This window comes from Neolamprologus multifasciatus, chromosome 10 (assembly GCF_963576455.1).
Source record: "Neolamprologus multifasciatus chromosome 10, fNeoMul1.2, whole genome shotgun sequence".
Classification (NCBI taxonomy): Eukaryota; Metazoa; Chordata; class Actinopteri; order Cichliformes; family Cichlidae; genus Neolamprologus; species Neolamprologus multifasciatus.
The window spans coordinates 25,450,210-25,468,644 of NC_140448.1; the positions used below are offsets into that span (position 1 = coordinate 25,450,210).

The following is an 18,435-nucleotide window of genomic DNA, read 5'->3' on the forward strand; positions in this document are numbered from 1 at the left end:
CTGTCAGACTTCTGTACATCGGTGTTGCTAATTCTGTCGCATACTATCAGCTACATGTTTCACAAGCTATTTCAACTCTATGACAAAGGACTCAATGGCTTCACACATTCAGTGTACTAGCTTGCAGCCTAAAGTAGGAGGAACACTGTACAAAAAAGGTCACACACAGTCTCATTACCTTTCAAATCCATAGCAGTGTGGAAAAACATGTTTTCGGTGAACTTCTAAACATATGACGAGATCTTTCATTTCCAAGGATACGTTTAATTCCTGCTTAAAAGAGGCCAAGTTCGTTAAGATTTGCTGAAAAGGTTAGAGTGTACATTCATTTCAAGTCACTAATCCAGGTTTTTAATCACATTGTTCTTTAGAAATCCTTACGGTCTGTGACAGATTGGATATTTTTATTGGTTTAAAAAAAATCTGTGAATTTAGGCGTTTTCAGACCCACTGCTGCAGATGTATAAAATCAAGCATCTTGGCCACACAGTCTGGTTTTAGAAACATTTGTGAAAAAATGGGTCATTCTAAAGCGCTCGCTCAATTTGAACGTGGTACTGTAATAGGATGCCACCGTTGCAACAAGTCAGTTTGCGAAATTTCTTCCCTTTTCCCCAATGAGCTGTAAGTGGAAAGGTTTAGCAACCACAGCCACTCAGCCATGACTTGGCAGACCCTATGAAGTTAGAGAGCAGAGTGCTGAGACGCATAGAGTGTAAATGCTGCCAATGCTCTGCTGACTCAATAACTGCAGAATTTAAAACCTCCTCTGGCATTAACACAAAATCTGTGCACCGGGAGCTTTATGGTATGGGTTTCTATACACAAGCAGCTTGTGTCTTTGTACTGTACATGCTCACAAATTTCTGTAATGATCAGAGAATGATTGATATTAGGTTTCCTAATAGAAAGAAGCAGTTACAATTATAGACCGGTTACACAAAAAGCTCAAGATAATCACTTAACCAACTCATCTACAAACCTTCAGAAATTTTTAATAAAGTTTCCAGCAACTAGACTTTGTTGGTAAATGCAGTGGTAACACAAGCTCACAATGAGTGCAGCTGTGGTGCAAGTGTAAAAACAACAGCTGACACGATTAGACGGTTAAATCACTGACAGGTAAGCGAATCTAAACAAGCCGAGCTTTTGAATCTCCCGGTGAGTGATGGAGGTTAGCCCAGTCAAGACAAATCGGTGTCAAATATTCAACAACCCTAAGCTAAAGTTCAAACAAACAAACTGAACCGAACACATCTGGCCTCCGAGTCACATTTAAGCCCAAAGCTGTCATGTAAACAGCTGGTCAAGAATGCTTAAAGGAGACGGTGACTGAGGTGACAGCATGTGAGAGAAAAGGAGGCAAAGGTAAATTTCCTCCATTAATCTAAAAACGTTAATGGGTTTGTGTTGTTATATACTGCTTCCAAGGTAAACTCACAAGGACTAAAACTAATGGTTTGCTGTAGTCAAACAGTGAGACTAAAAATACACAGGAAGTTGCATTATTTTCAATGTAAGGTAGAGAGCAGACAGTGTGAAATATTAGTTGCAGATCTATCTGTATAGCTTAATTTACCTAAGTACTACCCAGAAGAAATAGTGGCCATAAGTCAGATTTCCATTATTTACATCCTGTAGCATCCCATTTCATTGGTCCCATTTATTTAATATATAATCAATGATCAATCCGTCTATTACATTTGGTCACATGTTAACTTGCTTGAGCTGGTGAAGAGTGAAAACAGTATTAATAGATGACTAGTGGGTTTTAGGATACTGATGATATCAGGGCAGCTGTGGCTACAACCGTAGCTTGCTTCCACCAGTGTGTGAGTGCGAGAGTGAATGAATAGTGGAATTGTAAAGCGCTTTGGGTGCCTTGAAAAGCGCTATATAAATCCAATCCATTATATCGAGTATGCAACAGACGTTTTCACCAAATTCAGACAAAAATAAGGTAGTAATTCTTCTTCGAAACGAGACTTCATCCAGCCTTGAAAGCTGGACTTTAAGAGATGTAATCACTGCAAAGAAACACATTTGTACTCTTCTGTATTCTTCACTGTCACCACTTAATTTAAACCCAACGTGTCTCCTGAAACTGTAAGTTTATATACACTTAATAAGCAACTTAATAATAGGTTGCACAAATACATTCAGTCTAAATGTATGCATGATCACTGTATTTTCTCTGTATTTTACCCCAAACGCGTTGATGCGTGTAATTCAAATAATGCACTGCTTATAGACTTGCCCTTAACTCGGAGCAAATCTATAAAATAATTTGTAAGCATGCATTAGCTATGTGTCTTGTAAAAAACCATTAGATTGCTGTATATAAATGTAATATTTAGGACAACGGGGTTGAAACCAATTAATAGTAGTACTTATAGCATGATACAGTTTTCACTGGTGTTTTCTTTCATTTATCATGGCTTAGGCTACATCTGGACCAGAAACACACAGAGACAACAACAACAAAAAAAGTGAATATGAACCAAATGACAGCAACACATACAGAAATACAGTAAACTTGCAAAATCAGGCATGCTAATGTTCTAATCTCTAGCACTGGAAATAACACATAAAAAAAAAAGCTAAATAGGCAGTTTATCTGCATATTATTCAAACACAAAAAATATCGACAGAAGAAAAAAAAAAAGACCCATTTTTTCATAATGCATTACCATGATGATGACCATACTGCATAAAGAATAGTAGTATCGGTAATGTACATGACTTACATGTGTGTACATCATGAAGGCAGTAATCAGTGAAGTAAAGCTACAGTCCAACCATGTTTATCTACAGGAAAATGTCGATTCTTCTCCGCTGATCAATTTAATATTAAGTCAAAGAAAGAAGGTGAATTACAAGAGATCTATTATTTTTGTGACAAATAGGTAAACTTATGTAAAGGAACTAAGGCAAGTGCATGAGGTCTTTACATATTCCTGGTCAGAAGACACTGCAGAAAGAGAAAGAGACCAATGGTTTTCTTTTTTCTAATTTTTTTTTTTCAGTTGCTTCTTGTTGGTTTTTCTAATGCAACGGGGTGGTGTGTGAAATTGCTTTGAGGTTTCAGTGACTGTGACCAACCCCTTTTAACCTTAAAACCCAACAACCCGAACCCTCCCAGCCCTACGTGCCCTCTTCTTCCTGCTGCTCACGGCCGAGAAGATTACGCTTTACTTTCGTTGCCATTCATCTGAGGAGCCTCGTTGGGAACTGTCTTCACTTCGGCTGTGGCATTCTTCACCTCCGCCTCGCCTTTAGTGCTATCATCCTTCACAGTCTTACCACTACAGGCCGAAACGTAAGAATGAGAGAGACACAGAAAGACAAAAAGAGAGGAGATTCTGTTAGCAGCAAATCACTAAGTCTCTCTTTCACAGCTAAACGGTCTGTTCTGAGCTGCCTTTTGTATCATTTTTCAAAGAAAGAAGGGAGGGGGAAATTGGGGGAAAAACATGCAAGATGCTTTGAGGGAATTTGTTTTTCCTCCTGGAACTGAATGCATTTCACACATAATGGGATCAAGCTCACTATCCTAGCCAGACATCAAATAAGAGTACATGGATGTCACAGCTACTTTCAAGGAACAATGAATGCTGATGTGGAATGAGACAGGGCTGGTACAGTAGGCACAATGGATGAGGGAATGAAAGACTGAGGCATAACCTACAACACAAACTACAATTCACAAGAGGATTACATGCCATCTGGACTGAGCTGAGACACAATGGAAAGAGACTTTTGGGCCATACATCATTTAAGTTGAAAACTTTCTGGTGTTCTGGCTCGGATTCTTCTTTTTTAAGGGCATTGCTTTTATGTCTTCTGTACCGTGCTCTTACTGTGCCTTAGAAAAATAAGGCAGGGACAGTGCAATACATAAGATCTGTAAATATATCTAAACCCGACCGCCTTCTTAGATGTCATCTTATAAATTTTTGGTGTCAACTCCTTTAAATATGGTGTAATTATTCATACAAACTGTAAAGCTCCACTAGCATCCCCCAGTGGCTGAACTGCTTATTACATTACACAATTCAGCTTTTGCTGAGCAGTCACTGAGAATGTACAAAAAGGTAAACATAGCCTGTATCCTCTTGGGCGAATAAATGCTGTCAGCAGGATGTGAGATTATGGAAAAAAAAGTTTGCAGACTTGACACTTTTCTCCCCCCCAGTGTTCCAAGAAGGAGAACTTTTTTAATGTAATAATATAAATGCACATTACAGGAATTTACATTTTATTTGTGTCCTGGGGGGATGACCAAAAGCTTCAGGGAAATGTTCAGTTTAAATTCATGTTACTGTTAGTTTCCGAGAGTTTTGGGGATGGGAAACTGTGAATGGTGCAGATGAGGCTGTTGGATGCTTTGAGTTCTTTTGGCTCAGGTTCAACAGTCTTAAACTGCACTGGAATCTTTCTTTTAGCTATTTGTGCAATTCAATTTTTTAACTGAATTGCAACAGTTTATAAAAAATTTTTTCGGTCTGTTAGAAAAAAGTCAGCTGGACGTTGCTTTAAACCCTCTCTGGAGCTCTCTTCACTGAGTCGGTGTCCGATTGAAGTTCTTTCCTGTTTTCTGTCTCTTTTTTATCCCTGGGCATCTTTTTATGATTCATTCAGTAGTTCATTTTTGTTACCAATAAAAATATACCGACAAATCCTGGAGAACAAAAAGCATCTTTTCTTGTTTGTGTTTGTGGAATCAAGACTTATTTTCACCCAAAGAGATTTATTATGTTGTAGAAGCCAGAACTGCATTGTGAAATCAATTTATAAAGTATTTTCCCCTTCCCGAGTTTTCATTTTCTTGCACAGTTCTCGCACTTACATGCTCATCAGAAACCTAAAACCAAAACACAATATTAGACAAAGACAACCCGAGTAAGTCCAGGATATAGTGTTTTAATGATGCTTTCATGTATTACCTTGTTTTATGTGAAAAATGTAATTTTGGCCCTTTGTTAAATCCTGAATCAACTTTGATTAAATACATTTTTTGGAAAGCTGAGTTCAATTTCACTAGCTACACCCAGGAAAGATTACTGCCAGACCTGTTGAATCCAGGTGTGTCTTAAAAAATAAGGTCGGCTAAAAAAATCTCAAAAAGCAACACCTCATGCCACAATCTAAAGAAAAAACAGCTGAGAAACAAAGTCATTGACATCTATCGGTTTGGAAAGGGATAAAAAGCCATTTCTAAGGTTTTGGGACTCCAGAGAACCGCAGTGAGAGCCATTGTCCACAATGGAGATAACATAACAGTGGAGAATCCCAGGACTGGCTGCACAACCAAAATAGGGTCACAAAAGAACCCAGAATAACATCTTGAAGAGTTAAGTTCAGTCTTCACAATTAAACAAATAAAGAAATAAACTGGGCAAAAATGGCATCCATGAGAAAGTTCAGAGGTGAAAACCACCGCTGACCAAAAAGTACAAAAGAAGGAAAAACCCGCCAAACATCTTGATGATCCCTAAGGAATCAAAACATCAGAGCAACAATCAAACATGGTGGTGGTAGTGTGACAATCTGGAGCTGCTTTGTTGCTTCAGGACCTGGACCACTTGCTGTAATTGATGCAACCATGAATTCTGCTCTCTACCATTAAATCCCGAAGGAGAATGTCTGGCCATCAAATGAGTTCGGGTTATTCAGCAGGACAATGATCCTAGACACACCAGCAAGTCTACCTCTGAACGGCTCAAAAAAACTCCAAATTTTGGATTAAAAACTGCACTTTGTGTTTACTTGGGTTATCTTTGTCCATCCATTCACTAGCGCTTATCCTTTTCAGGGTACGTGTGGAGGGCGCTGGAGCCTATCCCAGCTGTCATAGTGCGAGAGGTAGGGTACACCCTGAATGGGTCGCCAGTCTGTCGCAGGGCTAATACATAGACAGAGACAACCAGTCGCACTCACATTCACCCCCCCATTCACACCTATGGGCAATTTAGTGTTTCCAAGTAACCTAACCCCACTGACTGCATGTCTTTGGACTGTGGGAGGAAGCCGGAGTACCCGGGGAGAACCCACGCAAACACGGGGAGAACATACAAACTCTGGGTTATCTTTGTCTAATATTGAAATGTATTTGATTTTAAATATGTGACAAATATGCAAAAAAAGAAGAAATCAGGAAGGGGGAAATACTTTTTCACTGCACTATACAGGATTGCGTTGTGCAATTAACTCTATAAAAAGTTTAAACAAAAATGGATTTTCTGCTATCTATTTCCACATTTTCACTATACTAATATTCCACACAGCAGCAGTCCATTGTTTGACATTAGCACTGTACTGTTGCTCATTCAAAATTCTGCCTATCCTATCAGAATGACCAATTAACCTAACAAGTGTGTCTTTAGACTCTGGGAGGAAGCCGGAGTATCCAGAGAGAACCCACGCGGGGACAGAGACAACAGGCTCGACATGCCAGCTGGGGTAATTGAACCCAGGACCTTCCTGGTAACAGGCGACAATGCTAACCACTTAAACCCTCTCTTCTATAATCAACTAGCTTCAACTTTTGACCTTTACGCGGTAGAATTCACATCTGTGAGTCATTTATGCAGTTACTCCAGTTTCAAGTTACTCTCAACTTCACTGAGAACCAAATTACTGATGATTGTGAGTCTAACTGTATTTCAAGCACATGCAAGCTTCTAAAGAGCTATGCAGGGTATTAGTCACTTTTTAAAATCATTCTTACATCATCAAAAACTATTCACAAGTGCACAATTGCATTGGCTGTTGAGTCAAGGTCACATTAGACACATCATTAGATCAATGTTAAAGATACATTTAAGATCTAGGAATAATAATGAGTGTAAAACATCTATTAATAAGGAATTCTTAAAGGTACATATTCTATAGTCTGCTCTTATTTCGTCTCTTCTGTTAAAATAAGTCCAGAGGAGGGCTCAGATATCCAATAAACCCACAAGAAGTCTGACAAGATGTTTTAGTGTTGGGATGCTGAAGAAGGATCACCACATAGATCAGTGGGAGAGCTGTGCTTCAGTCCTGTCAGAGTTATGAAGAAAAATCCCCCCGATGACAAGTTTGGTTTTATCAAGGTGATGTTGAGCTGACAAGAGCCCTGCTTCCAACTACCTCTCAACTCCCCATACTTCATCACTGACATCTTCCTCTGGCCATCCAAGTGAGTAAAGTATGAGATGAAGAAGGCAGAGAAAGAGGAGTGGCTGTCAGTAAGCCTCTGTAATTTATCTTCTGCAGCTTCCTCGCCATACTCAGACTGTCAGAAAAATCAGGAAAATCTGCAAACTCGTAGGGCCAAAACTCCAAATAATAACCTGTCATACCGCCACTGAAATGACAGCTTCTACAAGAATTAAGACAGAAAACAGAAGTGTCTGGGAGAAATTTGGGGGACTGACAGTTTTCTTTTGGCCTTCACCATCTATTATCTTATAACAATGAAGAGGACAGAGCACAGTAAAGCTGCTGCTTGGTGAATTTTTTAAATTTACTTCAGCGATTTCAACTGAAAATTCTTCTGCCGAGTTCACTACACGAAAATTTCTTATGGCGCGGCAGGACTTGAACCCCAGCTATGGCAAAGTAAGCACCATTAACAGTGTCACTTACAGTCTATTAAATGCACCTAGCTTAGGTTGTAGCCTCTGGCGTTCACCTACTGCTGCTTGTTTTAAGAGGTCAATTAAAAACTACTTACAAAGACTGACATGTGATATATGATTTTAACACTGTAGGGATGAATTTAAAGCTTTTGGTCATATTTTTCTGTTGCTTATGATAAAACAAGCACTCAGGGCTAGATTTAGAGTCCCGATATTTGCACAAAACTAAGGAAACAATTAAATCCTGTTTTAAACTGAGTCTAGCACTCGTAAGAAGGTACTTGTAAGTCTTTTTCACTCAAACTTGCATCTTGCTGTTTCACAAATGGCTTTAGAGCAAAGAAAACCTTTTAATTTAAAAATATAAACTTATAAAGCAATTTTAAATACTGTGATTTTACAGATTTTGCAATATGTTTACATCATCAGCTAATTTAATTTAAGTTGTAATCTTCTGTACATGAAAAAGAATTAGTTGTAAGTGTCAGCCTTGATCTTGTTTGATTCCATTTCACCCACGTTGAGTGCACGGCTTCTCAGCTTTTACGAAGAAGCCAAAACCAGAGCAATAAGGAGTGGGAAACTCATGTGCATGCAGCTTAAAGCAGGAAAGACGTGTGCCTACATCATTCTGGTAAATTTAATCTAACCCATTTACCATCGTCCAGCTATGAATGTTTCAAATGCCTGCAGTCGGCACCAATAAAAATAAAAGCCCGGTTTAATGAACTGATTAAAATGACTGAATATATTTTCTGTATATTAGGACAGTGGGTATTGCTAGATGCCCCAGGAGGTGAACAAAATGCATCATTCTCCTACAATCTGCCCATGATGATGAGGAATATGAGATGGCTTAGATGTATGGTAGGAGAAAATCTGCCTCTACTATGTGAATAAACAAACAGGTGGAGGAAGGTGGTGGATCTTGATTGATGACAGGCATGCTGGTAGCATGCTACACTGGTAGCATCCCAGTAGATCATTATCCTTGCTACCATTAAAGGGAAATTCCACTCTTGCATACTCCTGAAATTCATAATATTCTTGAATAATGTGCAATATAGTGTTAAAATCAATGGGTACATGCTTTAAAAAGACTTGGGTTTACTACTCATGCAATGTTTGAAAATGTTTAAATTGCATAATTATTTTAACAGTTTTTGTCTTGAAATTTAGGTGTGCTGCAACTGTTGCTGCTGGAAATGTTTTTAACCTCAGCTGATACCAGGCAACAGCCCAGCGTAGTTTTAGGGAATATATAGACCCATCAAAACCTCCGGTAAGGGAGAACTACTTAAAAGCACCGATGAGTCATTTAGATTGACCTTTTTAAAAAAAATAAATAAATAAATGTGGGATCTTTCACAATATAATAAAGTAAAAAAGAAGTTTTTAATCTCAGAAACATGATGGTTTGAGGCTTTGAGAATAATGTTTTTAAGATAAACACAAGTACAGTCATTTCCACTATGACTGCTATTTGGCTCCGTGCTTTGGCCTCTAACAGTTTATATTTATGACTGTGAATTATCATTAAATAAATAGCAATGGAAAGACTTTAGGAAAATATTGAGACCAGGAAATAAATTTAAACTAATTAACAAGTTTTAAGGACTCAAATCTTGATCTAAAGCTGCCTGCTATTTTCTGCCACATGCCTGATGAGTGCAAAACTGCTTGGGGAAGCCTGATAATACATAAGTGGAATTTTTCCTTTGAAATGGAAGAGACTTATGAGCTAAAGGGATGCTATCAGGCTCAAAGAGATACTTGGAAAAATACAGATATGGAGGTGCTCATACTCATTTTGGGCTGGTGTGGTCGAGTCTGTGCACGGGGCATTAGGAACATCCTTGGTCGGGCCGTCTACTTGTGAGTCCTTATTCTGGGTGCTGTCAGGGGCTTTGACTGAGTCCCGCTGACTCTGTGGCCCATCAGCATTAGCAGAGGGTGGGCTGACTAGCTCTGATACAAGGGGTGTTGGGTCGGAAGATGCGGCAACTTTAGGGGTGTCGCTCAGGTCAACCAGAGGTCCAACATCAGGTTGGGGGTTAGATTTATGCGAATTGGCTGTAGGGCTGTTTTTAGGGTGAGACTTGGCATGGGCCACTTGGGTTGGGCTGGAGGTGTTGGTTGTTAGTGTGGTTCTCTCACTAGCAGGACTGCTTTGTGCCGTGCTAAAGCTCTCAGTAACTGAGTTAGCAGCTGTGGAGGACAGCAGATTTACCACCATCGGCGTGGTGTCTGCAGCAGCAGGCCTGTTTTGTGAGGAAAAGCGGGAAAAACAAGGTAGGAGAGGGAAAGATAGGGAATTGGCACAGGGGAGGAAGCAGAGGGCAGAAAAGTGAGGGAATCAAGGACAGCAAGGAAAATAAGAGGTAAAAGGAGAGTGCAGGTCGGGGGATAAACAAAGCAGATTATTGTGCTGCAGTAAAAAAAAAGAGACTACACAATCAAAATGTTAGCAACAAAATATTTGTAAGGGGAAAACATAAAACAATCCAACGATAAACTATAAAGGGAATGGAGGGAGTTTCAGGATTAAGATGCTCGGATGTCTTTCACAAGCAGTTTTCCCAGCAGAAAGCGGTGTTTGTTCTTACTTTGAATGTGTCTGAATGATTTATGGACCTTGGCAAAGTCGCTCAGAAGGAGATTCAACAGCGCTCGGCTTTGAAATGAGACGACTGAAGTTTCAACGACAATGTACTGTGATAATTGTTAAGTTGGTTGCTGCGCTTGTTGCTTCTTGTTGCAAAAATAACATTTGAATGGTTTGAAATTGTGCCAAAAAAAGGAAGTTAAGCAAATGTATTACTTTCAATATAAAATGGCAAAAGTCTTCGTTAAGAGATGACCCAAAAATGCAGCCTACAGCCTGCATCATGGTTCTGTGGCCGTGCATGTAGACCAGCACTTGCAGAATCATTTCTGTTGAGTGTTCACTGTAGGCAGTTAAGTGTGATGCGTCATACATGGTCATGCATACTGTATAGACAGTGGGACATTTTAGCCTTGCATAAAAATGCTTACAGTGTAAATTACCAGCGCTGCTCTGTGGTATGTATAACAGTCCTTACAAGAGAACTGGGTCAATATTTGAATGAAAGCTGGGCTGGACCAACATTATATTTGTAAAATGTTTCTGCTCAGAGCAAACCAACGATTTGCTTAATCTCTCTGTACTCTTGACACTCACTCAGGTTCTGTCAATGGCGTGGTCTCGTTGGGCTCGGTGGCACCTCCTCCTTCTTGGTTTGGAGTGTTTTCTTCCTCTGTTCTCACTTCAACAATAGGCTCCTTACACTCATCTTTGCTGTTATCCAAAGGAAATATTGTTACCAGGGTAATGAATTAAGTGCACTTAACTAGATGTGTTATTTTTCAAGCCTACAAAGAGAAAAATCTGGCAGTAACAATGTCAAATGAACAGGTTAATTTTAGTCAACTAAAACATACAAAAACCCATCAAACGCACTCACCCTATCATCCTCTTTGATCATCCTCCACCTGCACTGACCTGTAAGCTCTGATTGGTGGTTTTCCCTGAGGCCTTGTGTTATCATCACACTGCTCTCTGACTGTGCTGAGCTGTGTGCATTGCTGGGACTGACCTGTTTAAACGCAGCGTGCTAAATAACGCTACAACTCTCACGATGCACTTTCACTAAATTTGTTTTGTGCGAGGTGTCAGAGCTGAAATATTTATTTGTTGCATTCGGAGCTGGTGAGATGACGGACAGTTCGGCGCATAGAACAAAATGTTTGATCAAACACAGGCGAACATGCAGTAACTGCATTTCAGCGCCATTAAATATTTACTGTTGGTGCTGAATAATTGAGGGAATTTCCCTAAGGATAAAATATAAAGATTTGCCTGCTTTCACTTTAGCTCAGCACCTTGGGAATTTGCTCTTTTGTATCGAACTCGTGGGCGAAGACTTAAAAACATGTTTTTAGTGTGTACTTACATACATCTACCCAGGAATCAATGGAGTCTAATAAACCCTCATACTAACAGCTCTTTTAATAACCTGGTCACAAAAATAAAACTATTATTTCAGAATTGTATAAGTTAAAAAAAGAAATTTGGCTGACTTAGTCTGCTTAGTTAGATTAAACCAATGTCTTTTCATCGTAGTACATCAGATACTGTTGTTCTGTCAGATACTGCTGGCCTCACAGAAATACACATTAGTGGTGCTTTAGGATGGGTGTTTAGTGCACTGGTTAACGATCCAGCTGTTAAAGAGTGATAAAATCTACAAGTTTCTCAGCTCTGAGACATGTCCTGCTTTGGTTTGCCTTGTTATCACTCCATTACTGGTTTCTTTTGTAACTCACATTTTATTGTGCTTTCACCCGCTGATTCCATTTCAGTTTAATACTTTCTGGGTAAGGTTTAGGACCCAAAACTACTAAAACATAGAGTTATTCTGCTCCTTAATAAAATGAATCCTTCACCCTGAAAAAACAATAGTCGAGGGGGTTTTTTAACGTGTGATTGGAACAGAGACTTTTCTTATCTTTGCTGTAACCAGGTGGACTTGGCACTGAAGCCAGTGGTTACCTTGTGAAGAGAAAAGGCCAGTAATGCCGACCAAAGTAAAGTGAGCTGAATAAGCACATCTTTACTGGCTTTATTCTAAAGTTATATAAATCATAAGCATTGATTTGTATTTATGGTTCAAAAGATAACTTTAAGCCCTTTAAGTATTTATTCTATTTTTTTTTTTTTTTAGCTCTGCCTTCTTCTCAGTCAGCTCCTGAGAAATATGTTGATATTTGCTGCAAGTCCAACAGCTACACTCTAACTTAGGTTCTCTGATGATGGGCAGTGGGTTTATCAGAGGTATTTTTGAAAATGTGCTAATTCTCTGTAGGCACACCACAAATAATCTGCGTTCCAGTCAAAAGATGACGCTCGCTTACGTGAATGCCGCCTTGCCCTCCTCGATGTCCTTGCTCTTTGCGCCTGGGCCAGCTTTCCCACAGAAGTTAACAGCAATGCACATGAGGAGCCCGCACTTGTTGAGGAAATAGCAGGTGACATCCACGCCCACCAGCAGCAGGAAAAAGACAACAATAAGGATGCCTACGATGGCCCCGGTGCCCATGCCTGAGCCACCACCCATGGCGTCTGAAGGGACAAAGACAGGTAGAGGGGATATACAAGCAAAACAGGCAGAAGAGGAGAAGAGGGTTTAAATATAGAGAAGAGGGGATGGGAAGGAAGTTAGAAAGAGAGAGGGAGAGAGAGATGATGAGGAATGCAATCAGGCTTTTAATACAGTGCTTCAGGTTTCAGTCAAAACTTCAGATGTGTGTCGCTCTTTTCAGAGGGGAGTTGAAAATGAACGGTGCAAGGGGGACTGATGTAATTTCTAACAACTCTATATTTATTCTTGACATCCCCGGTGGCTGAAACACTATGTTCAATTTCATACAGAATCACAGAACTTGCAAAGACGAAAACAAATCAAAACAAATAGACAAAACTAACGGTAGCCTTCAAAGGGCTTCTAGGCATTCTTGTCACTAGGCGTTTCATAAAAGGCTTGTAACACATTTATAGACATTTGTGAACTGACTATTAATATTTGCGCCTTAGGTGTCAATATGGCACCATTAAATATAAACACTACATTGTATAAATATTTTACAATAAGCAAAAATGCCTCGAAAACTGCATGAGGGGCAAATAAATTGCGATGACAGTCTACTCGGATATATTACAACACAGGAAAACAATGTTGTAGCAGAATATTCATAGTTTTAGCGATTCACTTTTTTTTTTAAACACCCACCCAATCATTTTGCCAGTTTCAATCAAACTTATATAAGGTTATGAAGGGTTACCTGAGCAGCATGTGTGAGCAGCCAACACATTTCTAATTCAGCTCTGAAGGCAGAGTACAAATACAAGTCGTTTTCTCCTACAGATTATCCCCAATAAACAAACGCACATGCAGATTATAGAGAGAATGGCATAAAGATGGATTTTGGAGGTCAAGGCCGGCTTAGACAGCTACATTTTCTACCTTTTTTATCATTGTGTGCAACCGGCTGCTTGCTAGCCTTTAGAAAAAAAGAGAGAATTTAAGGGGGGAGCATGCATTGTTGTATAATAATGTAATAATAGGTCTGTGTATGTGTTAGTCCTCGTAGGGAAATTACTCCTCTGCATTTTAACCCATTCACCCAGTGAAGCAGTGGGCAGCCACCAATGCAGCGCCCGGGGAGCAGTGTGTAGGGACGGTACCTTGCTCAGGGGTACCTCAGGGTAGCCGTTGAGTGGAGTCGAACCCCCGACCTTCCGATCATGGGGCAACCACTCTACCTACTGAGCTTTCCCTGCCCTCAGTAGGTAGCAGTGACTTCAGTCTGTGAACTAGCGCATCACACCTTTTATTAATGCTTAATTAATAATTAACAAATTGAGTGATATTTTATGTAAATTGTAATTATTTTAGAGATTAAACTTGGAGCCACAGAATTCGTGCCAGTGCAACGTCACTGCACACTATGACTTACTGGATTTTAACCTTCTTCTGGAAGAAACAATAGATCTGATTGATAACAGCAACAGAATACTGGAGAAACCGTATAATTGTTAAGAAAAAAAAGTGAATAAACTGTAATGCTTTGGATAAAAATGGAAAATCCTGTTGAGGAAAAAAATAAAAGGGATTCACTACTCCACTGAAAAATGTGGATAAGTTAAACTAACAGAAAAAACAGAAAAGACAAAAAATAATTTGAAAAAAACACATATTTCCTTGACTGAGGTAATCACAGTAAGCAGGATTTGTGGTAACCAGGTATAACAAGATTTCTTGTAATAGTCAGTGGACACTTAAAGACATAAAGACAGGCCTTCCTCAACTTGCATCTGGTTTCTTACAGAGACTGTGAGAAACAAAAAGCAATATCCGCTTGTTCATCCAATGAATTTCATGTTGTTCTACAAAAACAACATTCAGGTGTATCCGAGCTCAGATCTATTTCTACTTTATCATCAGAAAGAGGTGGTATTTATCATTTTTGCAGCACACTTCTAGTCTTATGGGTCAGTCACACTTCAGCGTGAGCCATAAGGGAGCTTGGTGTTGCAAAAAACTTGTAGTTGCCCGGTGATTCCGAGACAGGTCACCTGGCAACGTGTCTCCAAACAATCTTGGTCTGGCCTGGAGTGTCTGCAGTCACTCTCAGACAGACAAGAAAAAATTTGCAAATAACCACAGTCTAATTTATAAATGCAGACAGATTACAAACATGTTGCACTTAATCTGAGTCAGTCTGCTCCAGTGAATGAACCTCGTCTCCCATGTGTCTGTTAGCAGTAGGAGACTCGACTCAGCTGGTTGTATTCTGGTTCTATTCCTAAAGCAAGGCTGCGAGCACCTACACAACTACATCACTATTTGTTCAGACGTTTTTGAACTTGTGTTTCAAATCTCTATCGTCTTAGCTTGACTTTGAATCTAAGTAGTTCGTTTGAAATTATGTTAAATGTAAATTTCTGTTCACGCAGATCATTTTTGCTGACTTGTTAAAAAATATAATTACCGTGTTATAACAGCTTGCATGTAATTGCCAACTTGACCCCACTGACAAACCTGATAACAGACTCACTCCATCTTACTGCCATTTTAAGGTTGTCACGACGCAGTAAAGCTACTGTGAAGATGACAGCTGACTGTGAGCGGTCGCAGACCCCGTCCTCCGTCCTTGAAGCAACGATTTCAAAGGCAACAAAATCACAAATTCCTTGCACACAGTCTCCAGCCACGGTTTACTCCAGGGTGACTGTAGCCTTACTGACCACTACATGTGACATTCACCCATTCACACCTAAGTTTAGTGAAAGCCTCACAACCATACCTGAGGTAAATTTCAAATGAACAACCTCTGGACTGGAGAACCTGGAAAAAAATATAGAACATCCTGTATTGCCTCCATGTATTAACACAATGTTTCCCAATCAAGGCATGCATTTAATATGAAGATGATTTAAAATCAAAGCTGAAAAGATGTTTGTTTGTGTTCAGCGTGTAAAGTCAGAATTACAGTTCCAACCCTGTTATCTTTGTTATTATGGTATCTACCGTGCCAGTAGGCAATCAAATTGGAAGACCTTCAGTTAAATTAAAGCCTCTCTTACATGTATCAATTTGGCTCTGCTTCAGGCAGTAAAGACTGCTGTAATGGCTCGCCAGGGTCTGATAAGGATCAAGGGCTCATCAAAGTGTCTGAGGAGAATGTGAGCGCTGTGCAATTTGAGGACCATCTTTATGTTAACTGTTTATACCCTCAGCCTTGGATATGGGAAAAAGGGAAAGGATCAGCCAGTGACAAATATGTTCTGCAGTCGTGATTCACTGGAACTATGGAACGAACCCCTATTTATAATGGCCTCTGCACAGCCTGCAGCGTATTCTAAAAGCTTAAAGTATAAATAAATGACAGCAGCGTTACCACCGTAAGGAAGCACTGTGCTTTCAGTTTTCTGCCCATTTTGTGGTTTCACACATTCCCTACTCTTTAGATAAAAGGCCAAATATAGACAATGTACCGCCACATCAGTATACACTAGTTACTCCAGCAAAACAGACTTTGATCTGAAGTAACCACAACGAACGTGACGATTTAGTGTCAGTTCCATTAAATCCATGTGCACTGGCGTCTAAAACTGTCATTTTGTACAGCTGAGTAATCACATAGGGGTGGTGGTGGTGGTGGGGGGATATATATAAAGGGAAGCCAATGTCTTTTTCAAATGGAGCAAAGCAGTAACTGCCACACTGAAGTATCATACTAAATGTGTGTGACAGGTAAAGAGCGAGCAGAACTGTTAACACACTCTTTACAAAAATTCACTGGATCTTAAACCACATGTGTGTCATTTGGGGTAACCGATTTACTCGTATGCAACCCTGCAACGAATAACTGCCATGCTAATCTTTGACTGTTAACATACAGCTTTACTTTATGAGATGTCATAGTATGACATCGCACTTTCTGCCAGTGATTTAAATTGCCTACGGAGTGCTGAACGCTCATGACTAAGATGAAACCTTATTGGGCCAGTTTATGCCACTAATATGTCAAATGTAAGTATTTTATAAAAGCACCGTGTAAATGTGCCATTAAAAGGAGACTGAAACACATGAATTAGACCAAATGAAAGCTCCAATTCTCTTGGCCTTTGAAGTAGAAACAATTGTTGACACACATAACACTCTTTAAATGCTGACGGGAGCGCAGCCCATGGACAGCTATGCTGCAGACTTTGCAGGAAAAAAACATTTTATGCCTCTTAAAGATGTTATGTTTGTGCTTACTGCACTCTGATGCATTCACAAGTGAAAGCACTGCCCTGGGCCAACCGAGACGTTTAATTCAAATCCACTATCTTCCTCTTTCTGGCTGGCCCGGTATGTAAACCTTCAATTTCTCTGATGGTCGTGATGAAAATAGCAAGAACATGCCAGAGTTCTGCGTACTTATAGGTGACTACAGTGGTGCAGAAAACACTTGTTTTTCTCTCTGCCCATTGCTTCATTTGCATTTTAACAGGCACAATAAATCATGTGCCATGTATTCAGTGCTGAGGGGGTGGGGGGGTTCTTACCGAGTGCTCTCACTGAGGGAGAAAGCACAAATCTACCTGTCAGGGTGGACTACAAAAACATTTCTCTTTACGGGCTTGTCGGGTACAGTACTGAGACAGGTTTCCAGACGACTGCTGATAAACAGACCGCATGTGATAAAATATTTCACTACACACATTTCTGAGGAATCAATAAGACTGCAAGATATGTGCAGTTGTACCCTGATGAAACACCTTTATATCAGGAGTTAGATTTGAGTCCAACTGTGCAACTCTGCCCGTGGGTTGCAGTATCTTTACAAACTTGTGCTGTAAAACACGCAGAAATGCAATAAAAAATCTTCCAGCACTTGCTTTACATTTCATGGATTGGTTCAGCCATAAGTAAAACAGCCGAGTCTAAATAAAAAATATTAATTTTAGAGTAGAAATACAGTTTAAGACATTTTAACAACATTTATTTCACCAGAGGGCCCACATAATAAATAGTCTCAGAACAGTTTGTGTTTGAGATTCAGTGGAATGCTGAACATTGCAGTGATTAAAATAACCATATGCATGCAACAGACTGTAGAGAAGCAAACACAGTGTCCCCCTCATCTGTAAAGGAAGAAGCCCAGTTCAGGACAAATTTGTTTATACTGTAGACGGGGAATACAGACTGTCTGCCTGAGGTGTAAAAATGCGTAAGCTGTCACCGTTTTTCAACCAGCACTACAACTGTCATTACGATTGTTCATACAACACCATCACAGACTTCCCATGACTCTTATTTTCTTCTTTTCCTTTCCTTCGTTGGGTCTATTTTTCCACCTACGACACTTATTTCTGGATACTGCATGGACCTCATTTGGCTTTAAAAAAGTTTCTTCAGTAATTCCCATGTCTGCGTCCTCCATCAAAGCTCTGCCACAGTGTGGCACTGCACCACCATTAAAAATAAAATCGGCTTCAGAATCAGTTTTCTTTTGGGGCACAAGGAGGCAGGGTGACGCTCAACCGGCGACCGACTCCCTCTCTGACTGATTTAAGATCCTTGGAAACTCTTCATGCAGAGAGCGGTGTGTGGCTAGATGGGATTTCAGCCCTTTTTAAATTAAGATGCTATGAAAACAAGTGCTACAAACTGATGTGCATGCTGGCTTGAAAGTTAGGAATTCTGGACTCATTTCCATAGAGGAAAGCCTATAGAGG

At 39.8% G+C, this 18,435-nt stretch overlaps 1 protein-coding gene across 8 annotated transcripts in view; it reads right to left on the minus strand.

The window, feature by feature from the left end:
* Positions 1 to 208: 208 nt before the first annotated feature.
* The window catches only part of ncam1a (neural cell adhesion molecule 1a), a 263,858-nt gene continuing 245,631 nt past the window's right edge, over positions 209 to 18,435 (minus strand). For 6 of the 8 annotated variants that reach the window (XM_085173682.1, XM_085173677.1, XM_085173679.1 and 3 more), the window contains 4 exons: positions 12,561 to 12,768; positions 10,828 to 10,944; positions 9,431 to 9,886; positions 209 to 3,305 (listed from right to left, as the gene is read on the minus strand). In XM_085173682.1, coding sequence (XP_085029808.1) covers positions 3,185 to 3,305; positions 9,431 to 9,886; positions 10,828 to 10,944; positions 12,561 to 12,768 — 902 coding nt within the window. In that variant the 3' untranslated portion in view covers positions 209 to 3,184. The remainder of the gene's footprint in view (positions 3,306 to 9,430; positions 9,887 to 10,827; positions 10,945 to 12,560; positions 12,769 to 18,435) is intronic. The other 2 variants (XM_085173680.1, XM_085173681.1) reach the window with 1 other exon arrangement.